At 47.7% G+C, this 15995-nt stretch overlaps 1 protein-coding gene across 1 annotated transcript in view; it reads right to left on the bottom strand.

Annotated features, from left to right (window-relative positions):
- CCDC92B (coiled-coil domain containing 92B) overlaps positions 1-8212 on the bottom strand; it is a 30552-nt gene extending 22340 nt beyond the window's left edge. Inside the window, exons 1-2 of the mRNA XM_081890632.1 lie at positions 7405-8212; positions 2581-2737 (exon numbers count right to left, since the gene is read on the bottom strand). Coding sequence (XP_081746758.1) covers positions 2581-2737; positions 7405-7458 — 211 coding nt within the window. The 5' untranslated portion in view covers positions 7459-8212. The remainder of the gene's footprint in view (positions 1-2580; positions 2738-7404) is intronic.
- Positions 8213-15995: the final 7783 nt, after the last annotated feature.

Here is a 15995-nt window from a genome sequence, read left to right as displayed (position 1 = left end):
GCAATCTGGCTGGATGCGCGATTGCCCGCCCGTCCCCCACCCATGCGCCAAAACCGCTACAAATGAGATCACTTAACACTGATGCACATGGCACAGGGCTGAAATTAATCCTCTTTGAAGAGGAGGAGACACAGGGGGTTTAATGATGGCTTTGTAACACACAATGTACTTTGCCCCTCCCCCACAGTGGCTCCCTCCCACAATCTTGGATCAGGCAATGGACTGCTGGATTAACAAAATGCTCACACTCATATGTTCCCCTCCCCACCCCCCAGGCTTTTGTCTATTGTAACTCAAAACACTGTTTAGTCGTCCGCCCTAACAGAAAGGAACGTCTTCAACTGGATTGCATTGAAATCAAATTTAGCCCAACCATCCTAATTACCATTCCAACTGCGTTTCCTAAAAGACAGACAGAGAGAGAATGTGGTAGAAAAACCTCTCTCTTTCATTCAACGTGTATTCCCAGAAGGAAACCAATTAGAGAACTGATTACTAACGTAAGCCACACTTGCACCATACATTTAAAGCACTTTGATCTGTTATGGCTTCACCCAAATGATTCTAGGAGCAGCAGTTTGATAAGGAGGCTGAGATTTGCTAGGAGACCCCTGTTTTCCTTACAGAGCTACAAAATTCAGAAGAGGGAAGAGGGATTGACTGTTAGATCATTCTGGGAACTGTAGCTCTGGGAGAAGAATAGGGGTTCTCCTAACAACTCCCAGCACCAAACTACAGCTCCCAGAATTCTTTGGGGGAAGTCATGGCTGGTTAAAGTGGTGCCATAGTGCTTTAGGTATAGGGTGTGAATGTGGCCTTACTCTGGCATCCTTGAAATCTTTCCAGGTAGCAGATTACAGAATCTCCCAACACCAATGTTGCCATCTGACTCTTACAGGTCTTTCTCAGAAACTTCTATGAGCAGAAACTTCTGGCTGTGAGTACATACTGATGCTCTTTGTCCAGATGTTGTTGGACTCCAAATTCCATTGCCTCTGACCACTGGCCATGCTGGCTGGTCTGGATGGGAGCTGGAGTCCCTTGGAGGTGGCGTGGAGGGAACGGTCAGATCAGGAAGAGGGATGGGAGGAGTCTGGAGAGTTAGAACCAGATGACCCCAGGGACGGTCCCAGTGGAGTCCCAAAAGCAATGCTGGAGCCCCAAGAAACTTTGGAGCAAGAGAGGGAGTTGGTGGGCACAGTAGCATAGCGTGGGTTGCCAGAGACCGGGGCCATGCGGAGCAGGATGGGAGGGAGGGAAAGGGACAGAGTACACATGTGCATTCAACTGCCTAGTGGCATCTGCATCACCCAGGAGATTGCAGCCATAGAGATAAGAAAAGAAGAGTCATTGCATTGTCTGGAGAGGCCACTTCATGGTTTGCATGGAGAAGTCATTTTCAACGGAGCCCAGTGACAGAAGGAAGCACCTGTATTGAAGCAGCGCCGGGTGTTGAAATTTTGTGTCCCCAAAGTTTTTTGGGACTCGGGCAACCGCCCCATGCTATGCCACTGGGTGGGCAGGAATGCAAGGAGCTTCAGTTCAGGAGAGGGTTCAAGCCTGTTGTCAGGGAAAGACCTTTCCCCTGTGTTACCACCCTAGCCAGTTCCCTCCAGAGTCTCCTCTAATAGTAAGATTTCTCCCTTAGAAGAGACAAGTTGGATGTTGAGTTGGCATTGACTCCCCTTCCTAGGTCCTGGAAATTTCAGCGAAAACATCAACCAACTCAGGGCTTGTAAACACTTCTGCTTACCCCATGCCTAGAAACCACGGGTCTGAGAGGTTCTATATTTGACCCACCACTTTCCCTGGGAAAACCCACTCCTTACCACTGAATCGGAGCACATATCAACTCGCAGAAAACCCGATTTGACGTTTGCCCCAATTCAACGGCAAAGTGCAAGTTTTTCTCAGGGGAAAGTGGCGGGACAAGTGGAAGTTGTGGATGAACCTTCTGAGCTGTGCCTTGTCCAGTCCCAAGACTCCTCTTGCTTGCTGTGTAAACCGACTGTACCTGGCCCGTTCTTCTAAAGGAAGGTGCTGGTTGCATCCACTTCTTAGCTTGCTCCTAAGCCATGCAGTTCACCTGCCATGCCTTTGAACCTTTGTCTTGCCAATGCACCATAGTGATAAAAGTCTGAACGATTTGGGCAGAAGCAGACATTGGAAATAAATTTTAAAAATAGAAAATTGTCCAGTAGCATCTTAGAGACCAATTAAGTTTGTTTTGGGTATAAGCTTTCATGTGCATGCACACTTCTTCAGATACACTGAAAGAGAAGTCACCAGACCCTTATATATAGTGGGAGGGTGGGGTTTTTCTCAGAAGGGTGGTAGGAGATGGGTGATTGACAATGGGTATGGTAAACTTGTTGACAACTGTTAAAGACTGCAATTAGTCCTACAGGAAAAAGCAAAGGATAGTATGCAGAGGTTGGAATTCAAGATCTCCCTCCAGTGAGAGACAGGACACCCGTAACTTCTGAAAACCCACAACTCCCACCAGACCCAACCTGCATGGTCTGTGGGGTCAGGGAGCCTCACGAGACTTGGAAGGCCACCGCAACTCACTCAGCTCACCTGTGCAGTGCTTCTGTAAGTGGAGGATCTCCAGGTGCAAATCGTGGAGGAGTTCCATCTGCTCCTTCTTCAAGAAGGCGATGTGTCTTTGCACACTTTGGATATGGTGCTCCAGGGACAGGGTCTCCATCGCAACACAGTTGTCAACCGTCAGAGCCTAGAGGGAATTAGACGTGGATTCATGAGTTGCTCTCATGGCAATAGTGGCTTGCGGGAAGAGGGAGCTGCTTCTTCTCTCCTACTACCCTCTCTCAAGCGAATCCTGTAGGCTGATTTACTGAAAGACATTGGCTTTAAACAAATCAAGCAATTGATATATTTGAATATATTTGCACGTTCCACCTCTCTGAATAAAAACAAATCAAACAGGCTGCTGTTCTTGCACAGAGCAGAACCACAGAATCGCAGGGTTGGAAGAGGCCACGAAGGTCATCTGGTCCAACCCCTTGTGACGCAGGAATCTTTTGCCCAACATGGGTCTCGAACCCACAACCCTGAGATTAACAGTCTCACGCTCTGCCAACTGAAAACTATGACCTGGGAGACCAAGGTTTGAATCCCAACTCAGCCATGAAGTTCACTGGGTGACCTTGGGCCAGTCACCATCTCTTAGCCTAGCCTACCTCGCAGGGTTGCTCTGAGGATGGAATGGGGAGGAGGTGAACCACGTGACCACCTTGTGCTCCTTAGAAGTTAAAGGTGGTTTATAAATGCAAAAAATAAAAATAAAACAGCTTTTTTAAAAAAAATTCCAAATATGGTGTTTAATTAGACACTGAATGAGAAATCAAGATTATTCACAGAATTGTAGGTTAGGTGATTTTCAACACGATTCTGTTGAAGCAAGTCCCATTTTCAGCTGGGCTTACACCCAGATATGCGCTCACAGAATTGCAAAGTGGTGTCAAAGCCGATTTATGCAACTTTCTGCTAGTAACTTAGCTGAATTTAATACATGGTATCCTATCTGAACCTGCCTTGGAGTTCGACTTCTGAAGGGCTTTCTTACAAACCCACATTTAAGATCCTTGGGATTGGAGGGTGTGAGACACAGGGCTTCTTTGGTGGTGGCTCCATGTTTGTGGAACCCCTTCCCAAGAGAGATACATTTGGCCCCATCAACAAGGGTTTTTTTAACAGGCCTTAGAAATACATCTGTTTTGGTTTCCAGCTGAGATACCGGTCTGAATCTAGAAACAATTTAATGATAGTGTTGCAGGTGTTAAACCATTTCACTGTTTCAGTTAATGTTACACGCGTGCCCTGCTGCCATGTGAAACTTTTAAAACACCTATTTCAAATGACTAGATTTTTATTCGAATATGATTATGTAGTTTTATGTGGTTTTTTAATTTGTCAGACACCAGCCTAAAAGATGGCCCAGGAGCACAGAAACACAGAGAGCTAGCTGCCTTAAACAGAGTCAAACTAGAAGTCCATTTAGATCAGTAATGCTGCCACTGACTGACAGCATCTCTCTCCAGGGTTCCAGGCAGGAAGTCTTCCCCAACCTTACCTGAGGATTGATCTCGAGACCTTTTGCTTTCATACATGTTTTATCACTGAGCCTCTGAACTATTTCAAGATAACAACCAACCAACCAACCTCTGGCAGATATTTCTTTGTCTGTGCGCCTAATGCAAATAAAATAAATCAATGAGGCAGAATAATGTTTTATATCTCCCCAGGAAAAGATCCGCACCTGGGAACCTCATAAAGGACACCAATTCATAAGAGAGGGAGCAGTGGAATGTTATATGCCTACTCAGAAGTAAGCCCCGTTGAGTACAATGGGAGTTGGTTACGTTTTTCTCGAACTGCACGCTTCAGACATTGAGATCTTGCTTTTCCGCTGGTGCTATTAAAAGTGGCTTACTGTTTTTCAAGGAAAGATTTATAAACTAAACAATAAATGAACAAACAATGAGCAAACTCAGGTGCTTTTCCCTTGTGGGTTTCTGTATAACCGCAGACCTAAAATCTGGAAATACAAGAAGGCAATTGCAAAGTAGGTACAAATGCATTAAGGAGCATTGAGACCGTACACCCAAGAGACTACAGTGATGTTCTCTAGGTACTTAACTAATATCAAGGGACGTGCCAAGTAAACATCTCCAGCAAGAATGTTTATTATTAGAATTAGCATTGGAATGGGGAGGTTCTGCTCTTGATCTGCCCAGCTAACCTCCAACCAGTGGAGGCTTGTCCATAAGGGCACCCAAGGGTGCTGCCCACCAGCCTCAGTCTGCCCTCAGCCATCCCCCAACTGCCTGCCTTCTCACATGCAACCAGTCCAGAAGGTGGCCCTGCCTGTCAGCTTTCTGCTCTGTTGCTCCTGCAGAACTCAGCAGGGAGGAGGATGGGGCCCAAACTAGAAGCCGTTTGCTCTGGCGCCACCTACTGTTCAGCTCCCTGCCTTCTGCCCTATCAGTCCCAATGGGCACTTGGGAACCAAACCAGGGCTTCTGATTATAATATTTCAACCAGGTTCGTAGGAAAGAAGGGGGCCCTTTCAAGAGAAGAAAGGTGTGTGGGTCAGAGGGAAAGTGATTGTGGAAAAGAGGAAACAAGGTGCATAGGAAGTTGCCATACACTGAGTCAGACCACTGGCCCAGCTAGCCCCATACTGTCTACACTGACTGGCAGTTGACCTCCAGAGTTTCAGACAGGGTTCCTCTTGACCCCCAGTGGGAACCCTACCTGGAGTTGCCAGGAGATTGAACCTGGAACTGTCTGGATGCAAAGCAGATGCTCTTCCATTGAGCTACAACCCTTACCATAGGACAGATCTGCAATTCCACAGCTGTACCACAGAAGCACAACATTTGCTCTGGAGATTCATCTTCTCAGGACTTTTGGTTGTTTTAGGATTACACAGGCAGGCTGAGTTGCCTGCCAGAGCAGAGGCGGCTATTGGTCTGCGTGGACCAATGATCTGACTTGGTATATAAAGCAGCTCCCTTATATGGGAAGTGTTTCCAGTTCCTGGGCAATGCAGTTTTCCTTGGTATCTTCCAACTCAAGAGACATCGCTCCCGGTGGCGTTTTTACTAGACAGACAAACTCCAGAGAGGAAGCCTCGGTTTGTGTGTCGCAGCAAAGTCCAGCCGTTGAGTCTGACCAAACTTTTAAAAGGAAGAGGTTGATGGTGGCGTCACTGGCATGTGTGGGGTCACAGCCCACATTGCCAGAGGCAAAACGTAACCCCTCCTCCTGTGAATACACAGCAGTCTAGAGCACAATCAACCCACCGAGTCCTAAGATACAGGTTGCCCACCCGGAAGTGACCCAACGGGACATAGGAAGCTGAGTGGGATCATCAGCTCAGTGTTGTCTGCAGCCAGTGTGGTGTAGTGGTGAGAGTGTTGGACTAGAAATTGGGAGGGTTCAAATCCCCACTCAGCCTTGAAACTTCCTGGGTGACCTTGGGTCAGTCACCATCTCCCAGCCTAAGCTCTACCTCTCAGGGTTGTTGTTTGAATAAAGCAGGGAGGAAGAGAGCCATGTATCCCACTTTGAGCTCCTCCGAGAAAAAAGTGGGGTATAAATACAGGCAACAAATAAATAAATTCCCAGACTGGCTTTCCATGGTTTCAGGCAGGAGATATTCCCTGCCCTACCTGGACAGAAGCTGGGGCCGTCTGCACGCACAGCAGATGCTGAACCCCTGACCTATGGCTCTTCCCTGTGGTTATGACCTCTTCTCCAGATGTTTGCCCAACTCATAGAGTTGGAAAGGACCTTGGGAGGTCTTCTAGCTGAACCTCCACCCATCATTGCAGGTCAGAAGAGCAGAAGGACCAGATTGAGTGCTCAAGTGATATGAAGGCAATGCTTTAAGGGGGACGAAGAAGCTGACAGGCAGCGCCACCCCCTGGGCTGAGAGTAAGTAAGGAGGCAGGCAAGTGGGGGCTGGCTGAGGGAAGACACTCGGGTTGCTGGGGCAAAGCCCCCTTTGCCCAAATGGACCAGCTTCCGCTGGGTATTTGACCTCTGAGCCACCGCTTTATCTGCTTTCTTTTTTAAAAAAATAGTTCAAAGACCTTGTGCGCTGACTCTCATTCTTCTTTGCAGCTGGAGAGGAGAACACTCCAGTGTTTGCACTAAGGGAAGCTCAATTGCTGCTCGCTTGTTTCTGCCTAGGGCAACTGCCTTTAGCATAAGCAGAGTGCATTTTCTGATCCCTCCCACCCACTCCAATCTGGGCTTTAAAAGGCACCTTCCAAGCCTGAGGAGTCCCCACCTCTGCTGCCCCGAAACTCAACACCTCCCTTTGTTGAATTTAGGAGCAGAGGAAGTGTCTTATACCGAGCCAAATTATTGGTCCATTCAGCTCAGGATTGCCAACACTGTCTGGCAGCCTCTCTCCATGGTTTCAGGTGGGGACAATTCCCAAACCTACCTGGAAATGCCAGGGACTGAACTCTGGATGCTCTTCTGCATGCTCTGAACACTGACCTATATGGCCCCCTTCCCCTGAAATTAACCAGAGGTGGATGAGTTGAGTCTGTGCCATGGATTCCTGGCACCAGCAGGGGGTTGGACTAAATGACCTCTGGGGGACCCCCTTCCACCTTTCTAGGACTGCAAAGCAGCTCGACCCTTTTAAAAAACAACAACCAGTCAATCCACAAACTTCTATTATTTAGCAGGGAGCCAGTGGGATCAACATCTCCAGAAAGCGGCAGCTGCTCTGCATTCAGGTTTCCTAGGAAAATCCTCTCTCTCTCTCTCTCTCTCTCTCTCTCTCCTCCAAAACAGATCTCAATATGCACATCTTTCCCTCTCCGTCTCCCCGGCTTCCCGCCGCCTCGCTTTCCTTACCTGGGCAAAACGAGGAGGCGACAGCAGGAACTGGTGGCCACGACTCGGTGTCATCAATGGAAGGAGATGCCAAGGCAAGGAAGGGCGAACAGGTTGGGTCCTCGTCCCCCCTGGAGGGTTATCCAAACGCTCCCCTCCTCCGTGTCAGCCACAAACACCCGGCGGGTGGCGGGGAGGGGAAGGTATTAAGGAGGGAGGCGGGAGGGAATGGAGGGGGAAGATCCCCTCCCGCCACCCCTGGCGCCCCCTTACTGGGTTTTCTCCTCCTCTTCCTCCTGGATCTCCTTCAAAGCCTCCTGGCGCAGTGGACACACAAGGGCACCCGTCCCAAAGTTGCGGACTCCATGGTGGCTCTCTCGGCTGCTTCTCCCCCGTCTCCCCGGTCCCCGTCCTCCTCCTGCGTCCTCTTGGCAAAGCTGGGGAGGTGATGGTGATGGAAATGGTGGGCTCCGGAGGTGGTTTGCAGCAGGCCCTGGCAGATTAGAGGAGAAGCAGAGGCGAGCGAGGGAGCGAGCGAAGGCGTAAACACAGAATAACGTGACCGGAACTGGTGAGATCAGTCTGGGTTGGCTTGTACAGCAGCAGGAGCAGCAGGGAGAGGAGGAGGAGGGAAGAGGAGGATGGCTCCACTTGACAACATCCAGCCGATGAAATCACCTCTCTGTGCCTCCCCCTGGGGACTCGGCCATGGCATTGGAGGCTGCTGATTCAGCACAGAGCCAGGGGAGAGTGGATGAAGACTGGGGCGGTGGTGGCAGAGACCCACCTGGGGAACAGAGGCGGAGACATCTATTTTAAGCCAGAGCCTCCTCCTCCTCCTCTTCTTTCCCCCCTCCTTGCTTTTCCCTGCAGCTCTCTGAGATCCCAGAGCAGGAAGCGGAGCACCCAATCCGCCAATCGGGTACTTAGAGGAAGCTCACAGGCAGGAATTGAAGGTAATAGCCTAAGATCATTTGCAGGCCTCCCAGTGGCTGACATTCAGAGATGTGCTGCTCCTCTACATGGAGGTTCCACCTTCAGCCAGGCAGGCTGTTCTGCACAAAGCAGGGCTACAGCTGTTTATATATGAGTTACCTGAAATCATAGGAGCCTACTCCTAAGGGCTAAGGTCCCATTGCCCCCCCAATAAAATATTTTGGGGGGGCGCCCCCAATGTTGATGAACATTGCCGTTCAAATGGTGTGTGCGTGCTGCATCTTGTGATCGATTACGCAGGGTGAGGCTTGCCTGCTCCCCCATATTTTATTCCAAGTTGGCACCTCTGTTTGAAAGTTCCAAGCAAAGGTGACTTGTATTTTGTCACTGGGTCCAAAGATGCAGCCAAACTGAGGTGCTTTAAGCTTAGTTCCATAGAATCATGGAATCATAGTGTTGGAAGGGACCCTGAGGATCATCTAGTCCAACCCCCTGCAATGCAGGAATATGCAGCATGCAGGGATCAAACCTGCAGCCTTGGCGTTATCAGCACCACGCTCTAACCAACTGAGCTATCCATTTTGCCAAAAAAGTTGGTTTGGCGCCCAAGCCTGAAACTAAGAAACAAGATATAATATGTTGGCATTTAAGTGCCCCACTTCTCTTTTAATGTTTACTGGGCACAAGGTGCCCAGAAAGAGTAAGATTTTGAGTTGCACAGAAATGGAGAAAGCTCTGGGACACGAAAGCTTACATCATAAGCAACCTCTCTCTCTCTCTCTCTCTCTCTCTCTCTCTCTCTCTCTCTCTCTCTCTCTCTCTCTCTCTCTCCCTCCTCCCCAATATACAGCTGTATCTGTAGAAATATAAAAGAGATTTCCAAATGATAGCTTTGTCAATGTTTATATGCAGGAGCCCACCGTGGTGTAGGGCTTAGACCAGCCTTTGCCAACCTAGCACCCTCCCAATGTCATTGGACTGCAACTCCCACCAGCCCCAGCAAGCATCGCCAATGGTCAGGGATCATGGGAGCTGTGGTCCGACAGCATCTGGTTGGAAAGGAGGATCACATGCACTGCTCTGAGTGTGGTGTGCTGCTTCAAAGACCAACAGACCAACCAGCAGAAGTTTTCACAGGCTAGAGTCCATTTAATCAGGCTCGCAGAGTAATCTCACTGGGAAGGAGCTGACCATGGTGCTGAACTCCAGCAAATGCAGTACCCCATGCTTCTCCCCACACTATCAGACCTTAGCAAAGCATGGTTGCTCATAAACACAACCATTGCTCATTGCTTCCCTCTTCCATATGTAAATTGCATTTAGTAGTTCAAGGTCTAAATCTTGCTTAGAATAAACAGTATTAACTTCTGGTCTGGATGGTAACTAACTTTCTTTCTTTCTTTCTTTCTTTCTTTCTTTCTTTCTTTCTTTCTTTCTTTCTTTCTTTCTTTCTTTCTTTCTTTCTTTCTCGATCACTCGTAGCCAAGTAAGATTGTCTTCCATAAACACAGTTTTAACAATGAGTCTGTAAGTGACTGTGGAGGCCAATTCTGGATCCACATGTCCTTCCACAGTGGGGACATTGGTTTCTGGGCAGGAGTTGATCACGGTGTGGATTTGCCAAGTGTGCCTTCCTCTTAGCATGTTTCTCCCTTGCGTCCTGAGTTCGAGTGTCTTCAAAGCCCACAACACCTTTGGTAAAGGCTGTTCTCCAATTGGAGCACTTGCAGGCAAGTGTTTCCTAATTGTTGGTGTTTATACTAAGTTTTAAAAAGATTTGCCTTGAGAGAGTCTTTAAACCTCTTCCGTTGACCACCAGCATTATGCTTTCCATTTTTAAGTTCGGAATAGAGTAGTTGCTTTGGAAGACGATCATCAGGCATCCGCACAACATGACCAGTCCAACGAAACTGATGTTGAAGAATCATTGCTTCGACACTGGTGATCTTTGCTTCTTCCAGTACACTGGTATTAGTTTGCCTGTCTTCCCAAGTGAAGTGTAAAAATTTTCAGAGACACTGTTGATGGAATATTTTGAGGAGTTGGAGATGGCGTTTATAAGTGGTCCATGTTTCACAAGCATACAGTAAGGTTGGTAGTACAATAGCTTTGTAAAGAAGCATTTTGGTTTCTCTGTGAATGTCCCAGTCCTCAAGCACTCTGTACTTCAATTGGGAGAAAGCTGCACTTGCAGAGCTCAGGTGATGCTGGATTTCAGCATCAATGTCGGCCCTTGTGGAAAGATAACTGCCCAGGTAGGAGAAGTGATTGACATTTTCCAACATTACACCATTGAGTTGGATTCGTGGAGCTGCAGAGGGGTTATTTTGTACTTGTTTGTGCAGCACTTGGGTTTTTGGGATGTTGAGTGAGTGGATGGTAACTGTGGAGCCCAGCTGTCCAGCTACTTTGTGGGTACCACACAGTATACCAAATGTATGCACCAGGTAGCACTTGGTGTTGGCACAGGCTGGGGTGAAAAATGGAACAGCAGGGATGGCTTTTACTTTATCATTTTCCCCAACTCTACACAAAAAAGGAGGGCTGTAGCCTTGGTAGCAGAGCAACCGCTTTGCTTGCAGAAGGTCCCAGGTTTAGTCCCTGGCAAATCCAGGCAGAGATGTCCTAAGCCCTGCTCATCAGTGTCAACAAAACTGAGCTAGATGGACCAATGATCTGACTAGGTATAAGGCATTTCCTAGGTTCTCATGTTCACATGGGAACAGGCAGTTCTAGAGGACCAGTAGATAAGATGCAGAGATATGGCCAAAGATGTTGCATGCATATGGCCCCATCAGAGGATTGTGTCCAGCTAAGTTCTACTTATAATAGACCCATTGAAATTAATGGAGCCAAGTTAGTCATACTCATGATTTTCAATGGGAAACAACCCAATATGGGATACAACCCAATGGGTGGCATTCAATGCTAGCTCTACTCAGAGCAGACCCACTTAAGTGAATAGGCATGACTATTTGACATGACTGCTCTGGTCCTGCTTATAGGTTTCCCACAGGCATCTGGGTGGGCCCTTTGAGAACAGGCTGCTGGACTAGATGGGCCATTGGCCTGATCCAGCAGGCTCTTCTCATTCCCAGCTTAGGTTCATTAATTTAATTGGGTCTACTCTCAGTTGTTGGCATCCATCTGTCTTGAGAGACAATGGTGTGTGCCTCTGGGGGTAAAGTCAAATCACTGCATTAGCAACACTCACCAGGGTGCAAGCTTGGGCAGTGTGCATGGAGGTCCTGGGCTTCCCAGGCGATAAGACTCCCCTCTTGGCCTCACTGATGTGGTCCAAAGGAAACCAGACCAATACATTTGGCACCAGCTTGGCTGCAGGAGTTGCCAAAAGGAGGCATACAAAGATGTCATCCAACCATCTTAGGGACTCCACTCTGGATTTGTGTAGGGCTTACTCCTTCTAGGGCTTCGATTGTCTTCTAGGGCCAATGTTAGAAACTAGAGAAGAATATTCTGAAAAGTATTAGGCCTTTTTATTTCATTTCAAAGAGTTATCTGAGAAAGCTAACAGATACGGAGGCAATTGCAAATGAAGGTGAAGGATTTGCCTGTCGCTAGTAGTGTGTCAATACAAGTGGAATGTTAACGATCATGCTTTGACTGCCTTCAGTTTGCATTTGGTTGAAAAGAAGGAAAGAACGAAAAGCATCACCAGAAGTCATGTTTATGTGGCATGAAATTTGAACTTCTTCTGGCACAGATTATGAATAGCTGAAGCTCTGTGTTCTTAGGAGGTGTCTCTCAGCTCCTCTTTGTGAAAGCCTCCGAAATTATATTTCAGCAGAGCTAGTCGGACAAGGGACATATGATTTTTTTGAATAATTTATTTCACATAAGCTTCTTATTGACAATGAATAATTCAACCGGCTCTATTTAAAGCTTAAGAGCCATTTCTGCTAGACCCCTATTAAGATAGTATGGCAGGTTAGAAGAAAGAGGTTGTTGCTGGAATATTCTCAACTGCCTGGTGAAGGCTTTAAAGTGCCAACTGTTTCTGAAATCGCTTGAGTGGAGAAGCAGAGAAACACATGCACTTTGCTGCTGCAACTTCAGATTTGCCACATTTGCGTAGGCTGTGAAAAGAGCACCTTACATTTCTGAACTCAACATTTAGCTAGAAATGCATGACTAGTTTTGTGAACCCAAACATCTGCGCCTCCATGTGCCTCTGTGGCGATGGATTTATGTTTCTCGAACAGCACTTTCCTCTGGAGCAGGAGTGGGGAACCTTCAGCCCTTCGGTTGTTGACAGACTCCTAACTCCCATCAGCCCCACCCAGCATGGCCAGTGGTCAGGGATGATGGGAGTTGTAGTCCAGTAACAATTGGAGTGCCCACAGGTTTCCCATCACAGCTGTTTTCTACTACAGTAGTACCTCGGGTTAAGAACTTAATTCGTTCTGGAGGTCTGTTCTTAACTTGAAACTCTTCTTAGCTAATGGGGCCTCCCGCTGCTGCTGTGCCACCGCGCAATTTCTGTTCTCATCCTGAAGCAAAGTTCTTAACCCGAGGTACTATTTCTGGGTTAGCGGAGTCTGTAACTTGAAGCGTCTGTAACCCAAAGTACCACTGTATATGTTTTTGGGGAATGTGTATGCACATGGAAGAGCATGCATGAGAAAGCCTAGGCCTGCTTTGGCCACATGCATCACTGGCATAAGGTCCCTGGAGGAATGGCCAAGGGCAGGGGAGGGGTGTCTTTGGCCCTCCAGATGTTGCTGAACTGCAGCTGCCATGCTTGCCTGCCTTAAATCAACGGATCCCCATGCAATAACCTCAGTGAGTCACCATCGTTTCCAGTAAAGACCTCTAAAATGATAAGCCTGTGAGTATGTCTGCAAGATATAGCATCCCGAGTGTATAGATGCATGTGAGCAGGACTGGTAAGAGCTGCCCTTTCAAGATGAACCTGGAAAACATCCACTGTCTTCTGCATGCAGAGAGTCTCTAATCAAAGGTGCATTAGGGAACTTTAGACTCCAGACTTAATGGGCTTACAGCCTCCCTATCTCCAGATGATAGCGTGTATTTATTTAGCTTACAACACAATATAGAAAGCTAGCTACATTTGGGGGTGGGGAGCTGATGGTGGTGGCTTCTCAACTCCTTCTGCAGAGTGGGACCTCTGTCTACTGCCTGGAAGCCCTGCTCCACCAGGGCCACCATCTCTATTGCAGATAAACGCCCTCTTTCTCCAGTGCCACAACCCATATGCACAAATCAATATTCAACCACCCAGACTTTGAGGGTGTCTATTCTTAGCTTATTATGTGCCTCGCCTGTTATGCTGCCTGCTCTTTCTGCCTCCAGCCCCTTCACCCCCACCCCCGGCAGTGCCCTAGCTGCTTCCTTCTTATTCTAGGAAACTATACATTTGTGTGAATGGAAGCGAGTGGTCCTGATCAAAAAGGGGCATCGTTTCTGCAGTGCATAGCCCTTTCGGCTTTCTTCATTGATTTCCTGTTGCCTGAAACACACACAGCCCTCGATGCAACAACGAGACAGGGTTGCAGAAAGATCAAGGTCAGATATTCAGGGACAGACGGCTGTCTTCTTAAATGAGGTCATCGCTCCAGGATACAATCAGAGAGAAGAGAGTGGATGGGGTGAGGGGGGGGGGAGAAGAGGGAGGAGAAGCCATTGCATCACAGTCCTGCCACTCCTCCAGCAAAAGGTGAATGAGAAGCTGGCCATTGTCATCTGAGCTGGGGATAATTCCTGCAGCGTTTTGTGTTCTTGTTTCAAAACCTTCCACTTTAGCTGGACAGAACTCATGCCACAGAATCAGGGAAGCCAAAGCTGTGCTAAGTTGCCCATTCAGAGAGATCCCTATCAATACTTTGCAGGATCCTGGTGTGTTGAAGGCTATACAGTGGTACCTCGGGTTACAGACGCTTCAGGTTACAGACTCCGCCAACCAAGAAATAGTACCTTGGGTTAAGAACTTTGCTTCAGAATGAGAACAGAAATTGTGCGGTGGCAATGGGAGGCCCCATTAGCTAAAGTGGTACCTCAGGTTAAGAACAGTTTCAGGTTAAGAACGGACCTCCAGAATGAATTAAGTTCTTAACCCGAGGTACCACTGTAATATGAATTCAACAAGTAACCTGGCAAAAGCAAGGCAGCCAGCTCAGGTGGCAGGTACTGGGGAATGTGTTTGTGCGTGTGTGGGGGGTGGGGGGGTGGAGAGTAGTGGTGGCAACTCCCCTCCTTCCGGCCATTTCTACTTAGCCTAGTGGTAGCTGGTGCCCTTTGGAACTGGTAGGACAGAAGGCTGGGAGGTCAACAGTAGATGGCGCCAGAGTCAATGACAGGTGGAGCCACCTCCCTGTGAGTTCAACAGAAGGCAACATTAGGGCTAAGGAGGAGAAAGGAGACACTGCCAATCTCCCCACCCCAGACTGGTTGTAAGTAAGAAGGCCGGAAGATACAGATTGGCTGAAGGTCAGTGGGGTCAGTGGGGCTGAGTTTTATTCACCCTAATGGATGGGCCTCCACTATCTAAGTTGATGGTTTTTGTCCTTGCAAGTAGGACAGAGCTGTGCATGTGCTGTTTGGCTTTGCCCTGGGCTCACTAAGCTAGCCTGCTGCCCTCAGTGTGGGGTTTGCAGCTCAAACCACAAATGCATGTTTTGCTAGACAAGCACAGGGCTAGTATGCAGAGAGTTCCTTCTGTGTGTGGTCACTTCCTTTGCCTCCTTTGGGCGGGAACTCTGCAACAAAGAAGAAAATCCTTTACTGTATATTTCCTTCTGCATGTGAGGAGGACACAGCATAAAACTTCTTTGGCTCTTTGGCTGTTGGTTCAGAGGTACAAAGAGTGCATAGAAATTTTCCCTGAGTTTGAATAATACATATTTTAAGGGTTTGCTGATGATATATAATATCCCTGGACTCATCACTGATTGGTGTTGTACATTAAAACTGTTTTCTTTATGTGATACTGACTTCTGGTGACATAGAAGGGAATTACAAACTTCACTTTTCAAATCCTTGATGTAGTTAAACCTACCATAGATATACAGTGGTCCCTCGGGTTAAGAACTTAATTCGTTCTGGAGGTCTGTTCTTAACCTGAAACTGTTCTTAACCTGAAGCACCACTTTAGCTAATACGGCCTCCTCCTGCTGCTGTGCCGCCGGAGCACCATTTCTGTTCTCATCCTGAAGCAAAGTTCTTAACCCGAGGTAATATTTCTGGGTTAGCGGAGTCTGTAACCTGAAGCGTATGTAACCCGAGGTACCACGGTATCTGTCAGGGGTGTGGATGTGTGTTTATCCCACTTTTCAAACAATGTTAGAAGTGGCTTACGTGAAAATAAAATCTAATAACAATAAAAACACAGTTTGAAATATCAGGTAGCATTAAAGCAGCAAAGCACAAATTAAAAGAGGCAGCAGAAATCAGTAATAATGCCTCTCTTTCAGAGCTTCCAGCTGTCTTGAGATCAGGGAAGAGAGGCTTCCCACTTGGAGGGAACAACTTCTGGTCACCTTTGAACACTGGCATCCTCTGCATTCATGAGCAAACCTCACTGAAACTTGCAAGAGCCAGATTCCTGCCTGAATCGGAAAGCACACCGTTAACATTTCACCTGTGAAGCACACCATTAACATTCCTCTCTCTGCTTCCTCCCAATGTTCAATGCATTG

Source organism: Podarcis melisellensis, assembly GCF_964234715.1.
Source record: "Podarcis melisellensis genome assembly, chromosome: 15".
In the NCBI taxonomy this organism is placed as follows: domain Eukaryota; kingdom Metazoa; phylum Chordata; class Lepidosauria; order Squamata; family Lacertidae; genus Podarcis; species Podarcis melisellensis.
Note: the sequence above shows the minus strand (reverse complement) of the source record. Positions and strands in the feature narration are given on the sequence as shown.